Below are 20,844 nucleotides of genomic sequence, written 5' to 3'. Positions count from 1 at the left end.
CCTGTAATTTATTTTTATCTATAATGTATTTGTTAACGTCTGCCACCCCTTCTAATAATAATAATGATGGTATTTTGTTAAGTGCTTACTACGTGCCAAGCACTGTTCTAAGAGATGGGGTAGATACAAAGTAATCAGGTTGTCCCACGTGGGGCTCACAGTCTTAATCCCCATTTTACAGATGAGGTCACTGAGGCCCAGAGAAGTTGTGACTTGCCCAAAGCCACACAGCTGGCAAGTGGCAGAGTTGGAATTAGAACCCATGACCTCTGACTCCCAAGCCCAGGCTCTTTCCACTAAGCCACGCTGCTTCTAGACTGTGAACTCATTGTGGGCAGGGAATGTGTCTATTTGCTGGTATATTGTCCTCTCTCAAGCGCTAGTACAGTGGTTTGCACCCAGTAAATGCTCAATAAATACGATTAAACGAATGAACAGAAATGAGAACAGAGTGACTCAGAGCCAGTTCCCACCCAGTTGACCTAGCTGACCTTCTCCCGTTGCCATGGGAACCGCTGGCCATCTTTCCAATTCCGCTTCCCTGGCCTGGCTCCGGTCCACTGACCCCTGGCCCAGGTGTCCCCCCGTTGAGGTCACCCCACCGCTCTACCACGCTCCCACCATCCCCTTCCCCGCCCCCTCATCTGGATGGCTGCCCCTTATCAGAGCATATTTCCAGTATCCAAGCCCCCCACCCCCATGCTTTCCTTCCTTCCTTCCTCCCCCACCATCCCTGATGCGGGTTTGCTATTTGTTAAAGCGCATACTGTGTGCCAGGCACTGTACTAAGAGCTGGGCTGGGTGCAAGCCAATTGAACATAGTCCCTGTCCCACGTGAGGTTCGTAGTCTCCATCCCCATTTTACAGATGAGGTAATTGAGGCCCAGAGAAGTGAGGCGACTTGCCCAATGTCACACAGCAGACAAGTGATGGAGTTGGGATTAGAACCCATACCTCTAGCCACTAGGCCATGCTGGGTGAACGTGGGGAAGGGGAGGGCGGAAGGGAGATGACCTCGCGTCCTGCTCCCTATATTCAGAGCCTGCTTTCCCGCTGCCGCCTCCAGAGCTGCGATGTTTTGATTGTTTAAATTAAAGCTTTCTCCTTAATGACCCAAACTGCAAGCAGTGATGGTGGAAGGGGAGGGGACGGTGTGGAGAGGGAAGGAGCCTCCTGCCCCTACGGCATGGGTTGGAGGGGGGGGAGGATTTAAAACCCCTCTATCTCCTCCCTGATTCAGGGGTGAACAGGCCTTCGCGAGAGGCAGTGGTGGGTGGGAGGGTGGGGGGGGGTAGTATCCGTTTTGGAGATGATGGGGTGGGAGAGAGGGAAAGAACCTACTATCCATCTGGATTAAGAAGGCATCTGGAATTTGTCGGGCTCACAGTCTTAATTACTATTTTATAGATGAGGCACAGAGAAGAGAAGGGTCTTATGCAAGGTCACACAGCAGACAGTGCTCAGCACACAGTAAGCGCTCAGTGAATACGTTTGATTGATTGATCATAATCACAATAACGTTTGTTAAGTGCTTTGTGCCAGGGGCCGTGCTAAACAGTGGGGTCCCACCCTAGTAGAAGGGGGAGGGAGAACGGGGATTGGACCCCTATTTTACAGATGAGGGGACTGAGGCATAGAGAAGTTAAAAAACAATGCATGGTGCGTCGCTGGAGGGTGATGGGGCGCTCATAATAATGGTATTTGTTAAGCGCTTACTCTGTGCCAAGCACTGTTCTAAATGCTGGAGGAGATACAAGATTGTCCCACGTGGGGCTCACAGTCTTAACCCCCATTTTACAGTTGAGGTAACTGAGGCACAGAGAAGTTAAGTGACTTGTCCAAAGTTACACAGCTGAAAAATGGCAGAGGTGGCATTAGAACCTACAACCTCTATCTCCCAACTCCGTGCTCTTGCCATTAGGCCATACTGCTTCTCTGATTCTCCGACACCACACCGCGAGTCTCCCTTCTGCGATGCCCTGACTTGCTCCCTTTGTTCATTGCCCCCCAGCCCTATTTTATTTATTTCTTATTTCTATTCATGTCTGTCTCCCCACCTCTAGACTGTAAACTCGTTGTGGGCAGGGATTGTGTCTTGTACTCTCCCAAGCGCTTTAGTACAGCGCTCTGCACACGGAAAACGCTCAATAAATACGATTGAATGAATGAATACTCTCTTCACCCCCTCCACCATCTCAACAGGTTCCCCCGGCTGTCTCCCTCCCCAGAAGGCCAATGATAACAACTGTGGTATCTGTTGAGCGTTTGCTATGTGCCAAACACTGTACTAAGCGCTGGGGTAGACGCAAGATCATCAGGTCCCACATGGGGCTCACAGTTTAAGGAGGGAGAACAGGTATGGAACCCCCACTTTGCAGATGAGATAACTGAGGCCCAGAGAAGTGATGTGACTTGCCCAAGGTCACACAGCGGAAAAGTAGCAGAGCTGGAATTAGAACCCAGGTCCTTTGACTACCAGGCTGGTGCTCTCCTTGCAGCCGGCACTGTGGCAATATGCCCGGGGCGGGTAAGGCTGGGCACCTCTGCGTACCCTGGGATTCTGGGTTCTAATCCTACCAGGAGCCGGCCGATTTCCAGAGAATCATTCATTCATTCAGTAGTATTTATTGAGCACTTACTGTGTGCAGAGCACTGTACTAAGCGCTTGGGAAGTGCAAGTTGGCAACATAGAGAAGCAGCGTGGCATAGTGGAAAGAGCATGGGCTTTGGAGTCAGAGATCATGAGTTCAAATCTCTACTCCACCAATTGTCAGCTGTGTGACTTTGGGCAAGTCACTTCACTTCTCTGGGCCTCAGTTACCGCATCTGTAAAATGGGGATTAAGACTGTGAGCCCCCCCGTGGGACAACCTGATCACCTTGTAACCTCCCCAGTGCTTAGTACAGTGCTTTGCACATAGTAAGCGCTTAATAAAATGCCATTATTATTATTGTTATTATTGTAGAGATGGCCCCTACCCAGCAATGGGCTCACATTCTAGAAGGCGGAGACAGACAACAAAACAAAACATGTGGACAGCTGTCAAGTCGTCAGAACAAATAGAATTAAATAGAATTAAAGCTAGATCTCAGCGCTTAGTCCTCGCTCAGCCCCACCGAGCGTGGGAAAACACTAGGCCACACTCTGCTTCCCCTGGAAAGCCAGGGGTCCCCAAAGCAGCCAGGCCCGTCGCTCACGTACCCCAACTTGCCCCCTCCGGGGAAGAGCTAGGGCTCAATAAATACGATTTAATGAATGAATGAATCCACCCCGCCCTACCTCCTTCCCCTCCCCGCAGCACCTGTATATATGTATATATGTTTGTACATATTTATTTGTACATATTTATTGTATTTATTTTAGTTTGTTAATAGGTTTTGTTTGGTTCTCCGTCTCCCCCTTCTAGGCTGTGAGCCCGCTGTTGGGTAGGGACCGTCTCTATATGTTGCCAACTTGGACGTCCCAAGCGCTTAGTACAGTGCTCTGCACACAGTAAGCGCTCAATAAATACGATTGAATGAATGAATGAGCTGGGCCAGAATAGGCTGAAGAGAGAGAGAGAGTGTGTTTTTGTGTTGAAGGGGGGGTCACCCTCGGAAAGTTACGTGACAACCAGGGATAGGCTGAAGGACTGAACGCGCCTCGTGTCACATGGTCTGCTTTGAGGTCAGCCCTGGGTCAATGCCATTATTTCTGGCAGGCTCGACAAGCACACACACACACCCCACCACCGGGGCTGCCAGCTGTACCCCCAGTTCTGATACTTTTCCTCATTTCTGCTCCGATCTGATTTTGCGGTGCCGGGTGACCGGCTCTTCTTCAACCGAGATGGCCCAGACTCTCCCCACCCCTGCCCCAACTAGTCCACCGGACCTATGATCGCCCGGGCCAAATACATGTGGACTTGGAATGGAGCATTTAGCCTCTTTCCCCTAGTCTGCTCCTTCTTCTCGCATGTCCCAGGTCCAGGACTTCTGTCTCCCATTCCCTTCCTCGTCACCCTTGCACTTGGATTTGCCCCCTTTATTCACCCCTCCGGCACTTCTGCACCCATCTGTAATTTATTCATTCATTCAGTCATATTTCTTGAGCGTTTACTGCGTGCAGAGCTTGGAAAGTACAATTCGGCAACAGATAGAGACAATCCCTGCCCAACAACGGGCTCACAGTCTAGAAGGGGGAGACAGACAACAAAACAAGTAGACAGGCATCGATAGCAATATATCATAATAATAATAATAGCATTCATTAAGCGTTTACTATGTGCAAAACACTGTTCTAAGCGCTGGGGAGGTGACAAGGTTGTCCCACGGGGGGCTCACAGTCTTCATCCCCATTTTACAGATGAGGTCACTGAGGCCCAGAGAAGCTAAGTGACTTGCCCAAAGTCACACAGCTGACAATTGGCGGAGCCGGGATTTGAACCCATGATCTCTGACTCCAAAGCCCGTGCTCTTTCCACTGAGCCAGCTTCTCCTGAATAGGGCTAGCAATCAATAGCATTTATATAAAGACTGTGAGCCCACTGTTGGGTAGGGACCGTCTCTCTATGTTGCCAACTTGTACTTCCCAAGCGCTTAGTACAGTGCCCTGCACACAGTAAGTGCTCAATAAATACGATTGAATGAATGAATGAAATGTCCCTCTCCCCCTCTAGACTGTAAGCTCGTTGGGGAGAGGAATTCAATCTACCAACTCCATTCTCTTTTACTCTCCCAGGGGCTTTTTACAGTGCTCTGCTCAATAAGTACGATAGACAACTCTCAGCCCCTTCATTCATTCATTCAACCGCATTTATTGAGCGCTTACTGTGTGCAGAGCACTGTACTAAAGCGCTTGGGAAGTACAAGTTGGCAACATATAGAGACGGTCCCTACCCAACAGCGGGCTCAGGGTCTAGAAGGGGGAAGCCCCTTACGCACACCACTCCACCCAAGTCTCAGCCGCAACCTTGGACAGATCACCCTTACCCTGTAACTCGCATTTCGTCCCTGGTTGCTTTTTCAGGCCCCTTCCCACACGCACAAACACCGGGCCTCCATCCCTCGCTCCCTCCTCTCTGCAATGCAGGGAATAATAAGAATGATGGTGTTTGTTAAGCGCTTACTATGTGGCAGGCACTGTAAGGAACTCTTAAGGGTCTGCTTGAAGCCCCTAATTGGCCTTAGCCACTGCAGTATGCTACTAGTCTAGCCCCCTCCCCACCTCCTCCGGGCTGTACCATCGTGAGAGACTTTGAGGCTCTCCCCAAGCTCCGAGAGTTGGGGGCTTCTCTTTCTGGAGTCTGGGGGGGCGTGTTTCATCCCCAGCGGAGGCCCAAGTTTATGCATGTTAATCCAGCGCTTAGAACAGTGCTTTGCACGCAGTAAGCGCTTAATAAATGACATTATTATTATTAAACCACCCATTAGGGGCTGGTTTTTCACTCAGGGAGCACTGCGCATCCGGGAGAGGGGAGCTTCCAAACAAATGCATTCGGCCGTTTTGGAGGGAGGGTGGGGGGCTTGGCATCCTTCCTGGGAAGAGCCCCTCTTTCCGTCAGGTCCGGGCAGCTTGCCCCAGGTTATAGCTCTGCAAACAACTCGGGTGTTGGGGGGCTGTTTTCCGACTGTGGAAACGGGAGGCAGCCGGGAAGAAAACCCGGCCCGGATCTCAGGTTCCACCCCACGAGACCGACTGCAGGTTTCCTCCTCTCTGCACTCTGGTTCTCCCCCCACCCCCTCCGCCCCAAATCCCAGGGGACCAGGACCGGGGAGTGGGAGAGGTATTATTATTGGAGCCTGAAGTGAGATGGGCAGCAGATGGAGTCGACATTGCTACAAGGGGGTGTGGGTGGTTGTGGAGGGGCTCTTCTTTGTCCTGAGAGGGAGGTGGGGACAACGGGACAGTGGAAATAGGCGAGGTTGGAGGAGGAAATGGGCTCAGGCGCCAGGGAATTCCCCTCCCCAATTTCCCAAACGAAGCAGAAACAATCGGTCAGCATTCTCTCTTGTCCCCCAAGCTCTGGTTTAGCTGCTGCAATGGGGAGCTCTAAGAAACAAGACTTTCTCCTGCTCCTTTTTTCCCCCTCTGGTCCTGGAGGAATTTCTGGACACCCCCACAGGGAGGGAAAAGGGGCCTGGGGAAGCAGGGGAGTCCAGGATAGCAGCTGGGATTTGGAGGACTGCAGAGAGGAGGAGGAGACAGAAAAGGATGGGAGCCCCTTTGCCGCCTGGATTTCTTCCTTCTGCTGCCTCGCTTCCCTCCTGCCGTCCCTCTCCTTGTCCAGCTCCAGGGACCCGACCCCCCCAGCTCCCCGCCGCTCTGAGCTTCTCCCCCCTCCACCTCGAACCGGAGGGAAAGTGGTGCTTTCAACACCCCTATCCCCCTCCCCCAACACCAAGCTCCGATTCAATAATTCTTGCCTGGAGCCTCAAGGTGACCCTGAGCTGTGTGTTTGGAGCTGGATGGAGTCGTGGGGAGGGGCCGAGGAAGGTGGGGTGGATACTGCTGATGTCCCTGCAGGAGCTCCTTTCCTCAGGGGTGAGCTGGGGGGGGGGGGGGGGAGAAGGGGGGACTGTGGCCACCCCTTCCATCAGATGGCTACCAAGCCATCTCCCTCCCCAGCTTCTCTGCTGTCTTTCTATCCCGGTCAGATATGCCCCAGGGGTTCTGGGCCGAAGGGACCAATCCATAAGGGCCTGATAATTTATCCATTCACTCAGTCGTATTTATTGAGCTCTTACTATGTGCAAAGCACTGTCTAAAGCACTTGGGAGAACACACTATAACAACAAACGGACACATTCCTATCAATCAGTCAATCAATCAATCGTATTTATTGAGCACTTACTGGGTGCAGAGCACTGTACTAAGCACTTGGGAAGTACAAGTTGGCAACATATAGAGACGGTCCCTACCCAACAGTGGGCTCACAGTCTAGAGGGAGAATGACTTTCTAGGGCTCTCCCTCACCCTAGCAATAATAACTGTGGTATTTCTTAAGTGCTTACTGTATGCTAGGCACTGTACTAAACGCTGGAGTGGATACAAGCAAATCGGGTCAGATACAGTCCCCGTCCCAAGTGGGGTTCATATCATCAATCCCCATTTTACAGATGAGGGAATTGAGGCACAGAGAAGAGAAGTGGTTTGCCCAAGGTCACACAGCAGACGCCGGGAGGAGCCAAGATAAGAACCTGGGATTTTCTGACTCCCAGGGTCGTTTTCCATGCTGTTCTATGCAGTTAGTTAGATGAGTTAGTACATAAGCACTAACTCATCTACAGGTTCCTTTTCCTTCTTACTCCCAGAGGTAATTTATTTGTAGAGTCTGTCTTTCCCCACTACTCCTTGAGAGCAGGAATCTCATCTTCCAACTCTTATACTCTCCCCAGCGCTTAGCATAGAGTCCTGCTCCCCTTAGGTGCTCAACAAATGCATCTGATTGATTGAGATAGTCGCTAAGATAAATTACGGATAGAAAGCAGTAGAGTGTATGTATTCTGCTTCTTTCCCAGACTAAGCCCCCCTTTTCCTCTGCTCCTCCTCCCCTCCCCATCAGCCCTACTCCCTCCCTCAGCTCTATCCCCTTCTCTGCCCCAAAGCACTTGTATATATTTGTACATATTATTCTATTTATTTTATTAATGATGTGTATATATCCAGAATTCTGTTTATTTTGATGTTATTGATGTTATTGTTTTGTTTTGTGTCTTCTAGACTGTGAGCCCCATGTTGGGTAGGGATTGTCTCTGTTGTCGAATTGTACTTTCCAAGCGCTCAGTACAGTGCTGTGCACACCGTAAGCACTCAATAAATACAATTGAATGAATGAATGTGTACATAAATACAATATAGGACTCATTCTTACCTGGGTACTTTCCCAGCGTTTAGTACAGTGCTCTGCACACAGTATGTGTTTAATAAATACTTTAATGTTGCTATTATGAGTACCCAAGTCCTACCTTGACCACCTCAGCAGGAAAGTCAGAGCTGTAGACTAACACCTCTGTGAAACTTACAAGACGCTGTAGCAGGGGCTGTGGCGGTGGTTGTGACTATGGATTCCGAGCCACCCGGAGCCTGAAATTCTGCTCCTCTATCCGTGACTCCCTACTGCTTTTTGTTTTTATTTTGTGTCTTCATCCTCGTTTGTTCTGTTGATTGTTGTTGTTATGTTGTCTGTTATCAGCCCCCTCTCCCCTTCCTTAGAGTCTCAGACTATACATCTAATTTCCACCTAGGTATTCATTCTCAACGATCTGCACCCCGGAAACACTTAGGAAATATGATTACTGCTGCTACTGTGAAGTGTTGAAGAAGCCACGGTGGGGAAAATAAGGTAAGGAGATGAGAGAGTAATCAGGGACGGCCTCTTGGAGGAGGTGACATTTCAATAGGGCTTTGAAGATGGGGAGAGGGGAGATCTGCCAGATGTAAAGTGGGAGCGACTTCCAGGCAGCAGGGAGGATGTGGGCCAGAAGTCGGCAACGGGAGAGACGAGAGCAAGGAGCAGTGAGTAGGTTGGCTCAAAAAGTGAAGTGTGTGAGCTGGGATGTAGTGGGAGAGGAGCGATGATTATAATATAGAGACTGATTGACTGCCTGAAAGCTGAGGGTCAGGAGTTTATGCAAACTTCAAATACGCTTTCCTCCAGCACAGATACACTGCTCCCAACCCCAGGGATCATCCCAATATCCCAAGTCAGCACTTACTACAGTGCCAGGCACATAGTAAGAACTTAAAAAGTATCTTTATCATTATTATTATTACCTCTTCCCAGCAAAACCACAACACGGAAAGGCTCCCAGTGGCTCTGGAGCTCAGATCACTTCAGATCTTAATTAATCAATCAATCATATTTATTAAATGCTTATTTTGTTCAGAGCACTGTACTAAGGGCTTGGGAGTGTACAGTACCTGTCACATTGCCTTGTCTTATGCTGTCGAGTCATATCCAACCCTTAGTGATGCCATAGACGCATCTGTCCCAGAATGCCCCAACTCCATCTGCAGTGGTTCCGGTAGTGGATCCATAGAGTTTTCTTGGTAAAAAAAATCCCGGAGTGGTTTACCATTGCCTCCTTCCGCGCAGTAAATTCGAGCCTCCACCCTCGACTCTCTCCCGGACCTCTGCTTCCCAGCATGGGTGACTTTTGACTTGTAGCAGATTGCCTTCCACTTGCTAGACTCTCCCTCCCGTAGCCAAGACTAGTAGAGGATTGGAAACTCCCCAGGTGCTACCCTGAGAGGGGAACCTGTCACATTGTAAGTGTCTATTACCATTATTATTATTACAATATAACAATATGACAGAGTTGATAGACACATTTCCCAGCCCACAACAAGCTTACAGTCTAGAGGAAACCAACCTTAGGTTGATGTCATACTTTAATGTCTCAAATCACCTTTATGATCTGATTTATCCTCCCCTCTGTGGAAGATGGGAAAAGGAAGAAATTCTTATCCCCTTTTTACGGATGAGGACACTGAGGGCCAGAGGTTGAGACTTGCCCAAAGTCACCCAAGCAGGTTAATGGTAGGGCTGGGCCCAGAACCTATGTCTAATGAATTAATTAATTGTGATATTTGTTTAGTGCTTACTATGTGTCAGGCACTGTACGAAACGCTGGGGTGAACACAAATTGGGCTGGATACAGTCCCTGTTCCACATGGGGCTCGCAGTCTTAATCCCCACTTTATAGATGAGGTAACTGAGGCCCAGAGAAGTGACTCGCCTAAGGTCACACAGCAAAGTGGTGAAGCCAGGATGAGAACCCAGGTCCTTCTGACTCCCAGGCCCGTGCTCTATAATAATGATGGTATTTGTTAAGTGCTTACTATGTGCCAAGCACTGTCCTAAGCGCTGGGGTGGATACAAGGTGATCAGGTTGTCCCATGTGGGGCTCACCCCATTTTACAGATGAGGTAACTGAGGCATAGAGAAGATAAGTGACTTGTCCAAAGTTGCTCTGTCCACTAGGCAACACTGCATCGGGTCTCCTGAGGTATTTAGCCACTGAGGCTGCGCAGGGGAGGGGAAGGCGGGATCTGAAAAGAGAATTGGCGGAAAACTGGGAAGGGCCGGAATGGAGGAGGCCTCTGACCAGGAAAAGCAAACTTCAGCAACTTGGAGGGAGTTGAGACCTGCGTGGGACTGGGTCCAACCCGATTTGCTTGTATCCACTCCAGCACTTAATACAGTGCTTGGCACATAGTAAGCGCTTAACAAATACCACAATTATTATTGTTGAGGCGTCCAGTTGGGATAGCTTCATGGAACAAATGAAGTGGGTTATCAGTTACCCTTGGGCCACAAAATTTACCTTGCTCTTCCTCCTTTCATTCAATCAGTGGTACTGTGTGCAGAACATTGTACTAAGTGTTATTACTAAGTGCCGTCAAGTTGTTTCCGATTCATAGTGACTCCGTGGATATACTTCCTCCAGAACGTCCTGTCTTCTGCCATAATCCTCAACCTTTCTAATGACTCTTTTGTTATCGTTGTTATGGTCTCTATCCATCTAACTGCCAGTCTGCCTCTCCCACGTTTTCCCTCGACTTTTCCTAGCATTAGCGTCTTCTCCAGAGAATTAGTACTCCTGATTATGTGTCCAAAATATGCTAATCTAAGTCGAGTCATTTAGCCTTCCAAAGACCACTTTGGTTTAATTTGCTCCAGAATCCATTTGTTTGTTTTTCGGGCATTCGCAAAAGCCTTTTCCAACACCACATTTCAAAAGAATCAATGTTCTTTGTATCCTGTTTTTTTCACTGTCCAGCTTTCGGAGAGTACAATATAGCGGAATTTGTAGACGTGTTCCCTGCCCACAACGAGTTTACAGTCTAGAGAGATTCCTGCTCCCATTTAATGTAAAAATGTCGCTTTCAATCTCCCTCTTTAGATTGTAAGCCTCTTGAGGGTCGGGGGCTGCGTTTTCCTTTATCGTACTCTCCCAAGTGTTAGTGCAGTGTTCTGCACAGAGTACTCTGGCTGATTCATCTTGGCTCAATCACTGACACCTACAGCTCCTTAAGTCAGTCTCAACCCTTCCTCAGGACTCAACCAAAATACAGCAGGTCTCCTAGGCAACCAGGGTGATGCTTTGAGTTAATAATACTTGCGGTATTTGTTAAGTGCTTTACTATGTGCCAAACACAGGGGTAGATACAAGATAATCGAATCTGACGCACTTGCTGTCCCATCTGGGGACTCAGTCTAAGGGGTAGGAAGGCCGGATATTTCACCCTCATTTTACAGATGAGGAAACTGAGGCACAGAGAAAGTTAAGTGACTTGTCCAAGGACACCCAGTAGGCAAGTGGAGGAGGCAGGATTAGAACCCAAGTGCTCTTTCACTAGGACTGCTTCCACCAATATTTCTGGCTTCTCCTCTTGACTCACTCTTTAGAGCCCAGAGGATCACATTTCTCTCCTGGAAGACAGCACAACACATTCTTCCTCAGCCATAAACACCAAAGGGACACCCCTTTTTCCCCTCTATTAGGGGGCGCCTGAGATGGCTGTCTGTCTCTAGAGTGGAGCAGCCCCACAAAAACTGTCCAAAGTTTCAAGGGCATCATCCAAATTCTTCCACTTTCTGCCCTCGGAAAGAGCGAGACAGGGCTGGGCTTCGTGGCTTCACATCTGGACTCCTGATCTTTCCAGCATCAATTTAGAGTCGATTGACGGGGCAGAATCAATGGTGGGCCATGGTGGGCCACCCCGGGGAAAGGGAAAGGAGGGGGCCGGGAACCCATCTTGGCCTCTCTGGCCCTCGACCCCCAAGATGACAACCCTTCATCTCCCTTACAGGGAGCAACCTAGCTCTTCTCTTGGTGTTTGGAACCAGAACGAAGGCGGAGGGTGGGGAGGAGAGGGACGAGGACACTCCATTTATTCATTCATTCATTCAGTTGTATTTATCGAGCTCTTACTGCCTGCAGAGCACTGGACTAAGCTCTTGGGAGAGTACAATAGAAAAATAAACAGACACCTTCTCTCCCCACATCGAGTTTACAGTCTAGAAGGGGAGGCAGACATGAATAGAAAGACAAAAATGATAGATATGGACCTAAGTGGTGTGGGGCTGGGAGAGGCGATGAATAAAGGGAGGAAGTCAGAGCGGTGCAGAAGGGAGTGGGAGAAGAGGGAAGGAGGGCTTAGTTAGGGAAGGCCTCTTGGAGGAGATGGGCCTTCGATAAGGCTTTGAAGGGGGTGAGAGTGATGGTCTGATGTGAGGAGGGAGGACTGTGAGCCCGTTGTTGGATAGGGACCGTCTCTCTATGTTGCCAACTTGTACTTACCAAGCGCTTAGTACAGTGCTCTGCACACAGTAATTGCTCAATAAATACGAATGGATGAATGAAGAAGAAGCAGGTGATCCCGGGCCCGTCCCGATTCCCCTTGGCAGCGGTGACACAGAGTCGCCGCTAGATGGCAGCAGCGGCGGCGGGAATAATAATAATAATAATAATAATAATAATAATGGTATTTGTTAAGCGCTTACTATGTGCCGAGCGCTTTTCCAAGCACTGGAGGGGATACAAGGTAATCAGGTTGTCCCACGTGGGGCTCTCAGTCTCAATCCCCATTTTCCAGATGAGGTAACTGAGGCACAGTGAAGTGACTTGCCCAAAGTCACACAGCTGACAAGTGGCAGAGTCGGGAACTCTGGGGTAGGCTGGAGTTCCGGGGGAGCGGGGGGAGCTAATCTCCGGGTCAGTCAATTAATCAATCAATTTTATTTACCGAGCTCTTACTGTGTGGACCTGGGGCTGGTTATCCTGGGGGACCCCTGTGTGGGTGAAGGAGGCACCCCCTGAGAAGCAGCATGGCCTGTTTTGGTAGCAGAAAACCTGGATTCTAATCCCAGCTCCACCACTTGCCTCTGCTGTGTGACCTTGGACAAGTCTCTTGCGTTCTCTGGGCCAGGATAATCAGGTCAGGCACAGCCCCTGTCCCTCATGGGGCTCACGGTCTAAATAGGAAGGAGAACAGGTCTCCATTTTACAGATGAGAGAACAGAGACATAGTGAAGTGACTTGTCCAAGGTCACACAGCAGACATGTGGGGGAGTTGAAATTAGCATCTCTGACTCCCGGGCCTGGGGTCTTTCCACTAGGCAATGCTGCTCCTCAATAAACATATTGATTGATTTACTGATTATAATAGAAGAGGTGAAATGGGCTTATCTAATGGAAAGAGGGGCAGGAAGTCACTCCTACAGTAAGGGAGTTGGGGAGAAATGAGTATTTAGGAAAGTAAGCTAGACTGTAAACTCCTTCTGAGCAGGGATTGTGTCTATCAACTCTGTTGTATTGTACTCTCCCAAGCACTTTATACATTGCTCTGCACACAATCAGTAAGCTCCTTGTGGGCAGGGAACATGTCTACCAATTCTGGTTTATTGTAATTTTCCCAAGTGCTTAGTACAGTGCTCTGCATACAGTAAGCACTCAATAAATACCACTGAGTGATAAAAATCTGTTTTGGGGGAGCTCAGGCCTGGGCTCCATGTGTTTAAATGAGCGTGGGTGTTGCTGAATGGATACTAATAATTACAGTATTTAAGTGTTTACTCTGGTCTAAACACTAGGGCAGATACACTATAATCAGATAGGACCCAATCACTATCCCATATGGGGCTTGCAGTCTAAGCGGGTGGGAGAACAGGTATTGAATCCCCATTTAACAGATGAGGAAACTGAGGCTGACATCCCATGATCTGCCCAAGGTCACCCAGCCGGTGAACAGTGGAACGGGGATTAGAAGCCAGGTCTCTTAACTCTCCAGTCCTGGGTGCTTTCCATTAGGCTGGGCTGCTTCTCTCCGTGTGTATCTCTGAGCAGGTTCACCTTTGTCTCAGAGTGGGCACCTGGAAAGATTCATTCATTCATTCAATCGCATTTATTGAGCGCTTACTGTGTGCAGAGCACTGTACTAAGCGCTTGGGAAGTCCAAGTTGGCAACATATAGAGATGGTCCCTACCCAACAGTGGGCTCACAGTCTAGAAGATGGGGAGGGGGTGTCTCTGTGGAGTGGGAGGGTGTTTATGGGGGGGTGCTCAGGGGCTGGAGGCCACGTGTCTGTCTTCAATCATCCATCGCAAGTATTTACTGAGTGCTTATTGTGTGCAGAGAGCAGTTGGGAGAAGACAATACAGCAGAGTTGGTAGACATGTTCCCTGCCCACAAGGAGTGTAGAGTCTTGAGGGGGTCAAGTCTAGCCAGGGAGAAGTGTTCAAATGCCCAACCATCACCTCCGAGTGACAGGAAAATACTGGGAAGTCCCAACCTCCAATCAATCAATCAATGGCATTAATTGAGCACTTACTGTGTGCAGAGCACTATACTGAGCGCTTGGGAAAGTACAGTACAGCAGAGTAGGAAGACACATCTCCATCCACACCCCTGGGTTTGCCCAGCCCTGTATTTTCGTTAGAGTGTGAGTGGTGTCAACGTGTGAACCAAGGGTCAGTTATCTGCTCCTTCCTCACCCCCACCCTGATGAGTTCTGGCTTCTTCTCCCGGCCCCCCCCAACCCCTCCACCCCATCCCCAAACCCCACGAGGCCCCAAGAACAGCTAGGATACCCTCTACCACCAACCCTCGATCCAAACCCCTGGGAAGTTCCCCATTCCTCTGCTCCCTAGCCCAATTTAGGGGGTAATAATAATCGTGGTGTCTGTTAAGCGCTTACTTTGTGCCAGGCACTGTACTAAGCGCTGGAATGGATACAAGCAAATCGGGTTGGACACAGTCCCTGTCCCACGTGGTGCTCACAGTCTCGATCCCCATTTTTCCAGATGAGGGAACTGAGGTACATAGCCGTGAAGTGACTTGCCCAAGGTCACACAGCAGACAAGTGGCGGAGCCGGGATTTGAACTCATGACCTCCTGACCCCCAGGCCCGTGCTCTATCTACTAGGCCATGCTGCTTCTTCGGGTAATAATAATAATAATAATGGCATTTATTAAGCGCTTACTATGTGCAGAGCACTGTTCTAAGCGCTGGGGGGGTTACAAAGCAATCAGGTTGTCCCAGAGGGGGCTCATGGGCCCTCCAGAAGGGGCCACCCCGAGAATCACGTCCACCCGCCGGGGTCCTCAGTCAATCAGGCATATTTACTGAGCGCCTTCCGTGCGCAGAACACTGTAATAAGCCCTTGGGAGAGTAGGATAGGACAATAAAACGGACACATTCCTTGCCCACGGCGAGCTTAAAGTCTAAAGGGGAACCCCTCCGGGGGCAAATCTGTGGGCTTGGAGGGCAGGCAGGTGGGTTTCCACACCCACTCACAAGGGGGTACACCGCCCCGTGCCCCCTACGAGTCCTGTACAAACGCTCCCCCCGATCAGGGGAAGATTCGCATCAGCGCTTAGAACAGTGCTTTGCACATAGTAAGCGCTTAACAAATGCCATTATTATTATTATCAGTGATCGAGAAGCATCTCCTGCCCCCTGGAAGGAGCAGCGTCCTGACTCACTCTTGAAATACTCACTCCCCTCATTCTCCGCCCCCCATGCTCAGCACCCCACCACCACCAACTCATCGATTCTCTCCCAAAATCAATCCGCCCGCACGGCTCCCGCAAGGCTTAGAAATCTTTTCCCTTTAGTCACCTCCGCATGACGGATGGGTCCGGCCTGAGAAAGACCCCAGGCATCCTCGCCTCTGCAAGCCCACCCGGGCCCACCGCTCTGAACCTCAATCCCACCTCCACGGGGGTCCCTGGGGTTTCAACCAGGGGGAGGGGGCTGTGCTGAACCCCAGGGACCCCCGTGGAGGTGGGATTGAGGCTCAGAGCCGTGGCCCAGAGGAGAGGAGTAATTGGCCCGGCAAGGAAGAGCTGGAAGAAATGGGAGAGGGGGTGCAGGAGGAAGAGGAGGATATTGTCCCCCTACTCAGACACACAGGACGGAGAAACTTCTTGACACTGAGGGGGAGAGGAGGAGAAGGAGGAGGAAGAGGAAAAAGAAGAGAAGGAGGAGAAAAATGAGGAGGAAGAGGAGGAGGGGAAAGGAGGAGGAAAGGCAGGAGGGGAATGCGACAAGAAGGAGCGATGGGGGAGAGAAGGGTTGGATGGAAGAGATACTAGACTCCCCCAAGCGCTTACTACAGAGCTCTGCACAAAGCAAACGCTCAATAAACAGCATTGATCAGTTAGTTGATTGATTGATTGATTGGCTGGGGGGCGGGCTGAGACAGGGAGGTTGGATCCGCTGGATGAGAAAGGATGGGGAAGGGACGGAGGTGGGGGTGGCAGAAGGCGCTCGGGGGTCTCGTCGCAAATCCCACCTCCCTGAGTCCAGGTGGGCTTTGTGCTTGTGCCCTGTGCCCGGGATGGGGGCCGGGCGGGGGTCTTGCCTGAGTCCCTCCGGCTGTCCGGGCCGAGCGAAGCTGCCACAGGCCGCAGATGTGGGAGGACGGGGGTGGGGGGAGGCTAGATTACTCGATTGTACTCAGGACAGCGTTCTGCCCGCAGTAGGTGCTCAGTAAGAAATCACTCAATCGATCTTATTTATTGAGCGCTTGCCGTGTGCACAGCGCTGTCCTAAACGCTCGGGAGGGCACAAAGAGTGCTTGGCACATAGTAAGCTCTTCAATACCATCATCATTATTATTATAACAGTATGACAGACATATTCCTTGCCCAGGAGGAGCTGAGAGTTACCACTGATTGATGACTGATGATTGGTTGGTGGGGGGTCTCCTGGGGTGCTGGATGCCCCCCTCACCTTGACCCCAGGAAGCCTTTAGAGACCTCCTGGCCCAGTCTCGAGGACCACAGGGGTTCAACTCGTATCTCCTGCCTTCAGGACCGGTCCGGTCCACTGACGCCCCCCACCTCCCCCTGGGCAGGCTCTCTGGCGGGGGTCTACAAATTTCCCCTGGCCCGAGGGGGACCAGGGGGTTTAGGACCTTCCCCCGACCACCGCAGTCAGCGCCCCTCGCCCCCCTTCAGCCCCGATACCCTTCAAAACTTCCAGGGGGCTGCGGCGTGCGTTTCCCTGCGGGGCGGCCGGGGGAGGCAGGGGATGGCGAGGGAGGGATGAGAGGAGGAGGAAGAAGAGGAGGAAAGGGGGTTGGAAGAGGAGGAGGAGGAAAGGGGGTTGGAGGAGGAGGAAGAAGAGGAGGAAGGGGGGTTGGAGGAGGAGGAGGAGGAGGAAAGTCCGCAGTAAGGAAGCAGCGTGGCTCAGTGGAAAGAACCCGGGTTTGGGAGTCAGAGGTCATGGGTTCTAATCCCGACCCCACCGCTTGTCAGCTGAGTGACTTTGGGCCAGTCATTTCACTTCTCTGGGCCTCAGTTCCCTCATCTGTAAAATGGGGATGAAGAGTGTGAGCCCCACGTGGGACAACCTGATCACCTTGTATCCTCCCCAGCGCTTGGCAAATAGTAAGCGCTTACCAAATGCCATCGTTATTCTTCTTCTGGTTATCCAGCCCCTTCTCCTTTCCCCGGGCGAGGGAGGGGCTGTCCCCCGGCCCGGGGGTCCCGCATCGCCCCGCGCCCCGCAGCCGCGCAGAGACCCAGAGATGCCCAGCCGCGGGTGGCGTGACTCACCGGTGCCCGGGAGGCGGAGGGCGAGGATGGCACCGGCAGCCAGCAGGAGCCCCAGGCCCCGGCGGGCGCCCATGGCCGGAGAGCGGGGGGGGCGGGGCGGGGGCACGGAGGGGCCCGGGCGCCCCCCTGGGCGCTCAGAGCCTCGGCCCCCGCGCCCACCGGCTGCCCATGCCCGGGGCGGGGCCCGGGGCCAGCGGCGGCGCGGGCCGGGGGCGGGCAGGCGGCATAGACCGTGCCAGCTGCCCCTCGGCCCGCGGGCACCGCGTGGCCTGGCTTCCCCCGGCAATGCGGGGCGGTGCGGGGAGGACCGCGGGAGCCGGGCAGGCGAGAGGAGAAAGGGAGGGACGGACGGATAGAGGGAGGGAAGGAGGGAGGAAGGGAGGGGAAAAAGGGAGGGAGGGAACCGCAATACCCGGCCCGGAGCCCGCAACGAGGAACGGAGCCCAGGGGTCCGAGCCACACGAGAGCCCTCCCCCCGGGGGACGGGGGGCACTGGGCTGGGGGCTGCGCTACAGGCTGGAGGAGGGCTTGGCTGCGTTGGGGGCTGCGCTAGAGGATGGAGGAGGGCCGGGCTGGGGGCTGAACTGGGGGATGTTCTAGAGGCTGGGCTGGGGGCTGAAATGGGGGCTGTTCTACAGGCTGGAGGAGGGCTGGGCTCGGGGACGGGTTGGGGGCCGTACTAGAGGCTAGAGGAAGGCTGGGCTGGGGGCTGTTCTAGAGGCTGGAGGAAGAACGGGCTGGGGGCTGAACTGGGGGCTGTTCTAGAGGCTGGAGTAGGGCTGGGCTGGGGGACGGGCTGGGGGCTGTACTAGAGGCTAGAGGAAGGCTGGGCTGGGGGCTGTTCTAGAGGTTGGAGGAGGGCTGGTCTGGTCTGGGGGACGGGTTGGGGGCTGTACTAGAGGCTAGGGGAGGGCTGGGCTGGGGGCTGAAATGGGAGCTGTTCTAGAGGCTGGAGGAGGGCTGGGCTGGTCTGGAGGATGGGTTGGGGGCTGTACTAGAGGCTGGAGGAGGGCTGGGCTGGGGGCTGTTCTAGAGGCTGGAGTAGGGCTGGGCTGCGGCTGAGCTGGGGCCTGTTCTAGAGGCTGGAGGAGGGCTGGGCTGGGGGACAGGTTGGGGGCTGTACTAGAGCCTGGAGGAGGGCTGGGCAGGGGGCTGGGCTGGGGGCTGAAATGGGGGCTGTTCTAGGTGCTGGAGTAGGGCTGGGCTGGACTGGGGGCTGGGTTAGGGCCTGCGCTAGAGGCTGGCGTGGGTCTGGGCTGGGGGCTGAACTGGGGGCTGTTCTACAGGCTGGAATAGGGCTGGGCAAGGCTGGGCTGGGGACTGTACTAGAGGCTGGAGGAGGGCTGGGCTGGGGGCTGAAATGGGGGCTGTTCTAGGTGCTAGAGTAGGGCTGGGCTGGACTGGGGGCTGGGTTAGGGGCTGCGGTAGAGGCTGGAGTGGGTCTGGGCTGGGGGCTGAACTGGGGGCTGTTCTGCAGGCTGGAATAGGGCTGGGCAGGGCTGGGCTGGGGGCTGAAGTGGGAGCTGCACTAGAGGCTTGAGTAAGGCTGGGCTGGGCTGGGCTGTGCTAGAGGCTGGAGTGGGGCTGGGGATGGGCAGGGAGCTGGGTTGAGGCCTGGGCTGGGGGTTGTTCTAGAGGCTGGAGTAGAGCTGGACAGCGCTGGGCTGAGCTGGGGGCTGGTTTGGGGGCTGTGCTAGAGGCTTGAGTAAGGCAGGGCTGGGCAGGGCAGGGCTGGGGGCTGAAGTGGGAGCTGCACTAGAGGCTTGAGTAAGGCTGGGCTGGGCAGGGGACTGCACTAAATGCTGGAGTGGGGCTGGGGCTGGGCTGGGAGCTGGGTTGAGGCCTGGGCTGGGGGTTGTTCTAGAGGCTGGAGTAGAACTGGGCAGCGCTGGGCTGGGCTGGGGGCTGGGTTGGGGGCTGTGCTAGAGGCTTGAGTAAGGCTGGGCTGGGCAGGGGGATGCGCTAGAGGCTGGGGATGGGGTTGCTGGACAGGACCGGCCCGAGCTGGAGGGACTTGACTTGCAGGGGCATGAGGAGCCCAGAAGCCGTGTCCGGGCCACTGGCTCTGACCCCCCTGATGGGGAGAGGGCGCTGGGCAGAAGACAGACACCCAGCCTGGAAGCCAGAGCCCCAGGGAATACATCTGCATCTCTCTGGGGACAGGGGACGGGGAGGGATCCGGCCTGGGTCTTCACACCCCCTGGCCTGGGCCCCACTGCCAACCTGTGGGTTGGCACTTCCGTGCACAGGCCCGGGGGGAACCTGGGCTCCTCTCCCAGGAGTTCTGGAGCCAGCCAACTCTGAGGGCCGGCCTAGGACACTCCAGCTTCAGGACTGACCTTAGGGCAAGGGCTGAGTATCCAGCCTGGGCCCAGTCCTCCCATCCATCCAAGCTGTGAGTGACCCTCGTGGGAGGGAGCAGCGCTGGGTTTTAATGGCTGCCAAGAGAAATGCCAAGAGAGAGGGGGCTGGGGTCTAGATTGAGGGGTGGGCTCACTCTTACCACTCCCACAACCAAAGCACAGATGTGTTAACCAGCAGGGCTCGGGAAACTTTTATTCAGTCAGTCGTATTATTAGAGAAGCAGCGTGGCTCAGTGGAAAGAGCCCGGGCTTTGGAGTCAGAGGTCATGGGTTCAAATCCCGGCTCCGCCACTTGTCAGCTGTGTGACTTTGGGCAAGTAACTTCACTTCTCTGTGCCTCAGTTCCCTCATCTGTAAAATGGGGATTAAGACTGTGAGCCCCCTGTGGGATAACCTCATCAACTTGTAATCTCCCCATCATTTAGAACAGTGCTTTGCACATAGTAAGTGCTTAATAAATGCCATTATTATTATTATTATTATTATTATTATTGGGCGTTTACTGTGTGCAAAGCACTGTACTAAGTGCTTGGGAGATATTACTCTATTTTACTTGTACATATTTACTATTCTATTTATTTTGGTAATGATGTGCATCTAGCTTTACTTCTATTTATTCTGATGACTTGACCCCTGTCCACATGTTTTGTTTTGTTGTCTGTCTCCCCCTTCTAGCCTGAAATCCCGTTGTTGGGTAGGGACCGTCTCTATATGTTGCCAACTTGTACTTCCCAAGCCTTAGTACGGTGCTCTGCACACAGTAAGCGCTCAATAAATATGATTGAATGAATGAATGAATACACTAGAACAATAAACAGGCACATTCCCTGCCCACTCACTTCACTCATGCATTCACATACCTGAACACACATATGCACATCCACATAGCACTTAGAACAGTGCCTGGCACATAGTAAGCGCTTATCAGGTA

At 52.6% G+C, this 20,844-nt stretch overlaps 1 protein-coding gene across 1 annotated transcript in view; it reads right to left on the bottom strand.

Moving 5' to 3' along the window:
• UNC5A (unc-5 netrin receptor A) overlaps positions 1-17,623 on the bottom strand; it is a 73,369-nt gene extending 55,746 nt beyond the window's left edge. Inside the window, exon 1 of the mRNA XM_038771495.1 lies at positions 17,551-17,623. Within this exon, the coding sequence (XP_038627423.1) occupies positions 17,551-17,623 (73 nt within the window). The remainder of the gene's footprint in view (positions 1-17,550) is intronic.
• Positions 17,624-20,844: the final 3,221 nt, after the last annotated feature.

The sequence above is a fragment of the Tachyglossus aculeatus genome, chromosome X2, assembly GCF_015852505.1.
Source record: "Tachyglossus aculeatus isolate mTacAcu1 chromosome X2, mTacAcu1.pri, whole genome shotgun sequence".
Lineage (NCBI taxonomy): Eukaryota > Metazoa > Chordata > Mammalia > Monotremata > Tachyglossidae > Tachyglossus > Tachyglossus aculeatus.
Note: the sequence above shows the minus strand (reverse complement) of the source record. Positions and strands in the feature narration are given on the sequence as shown.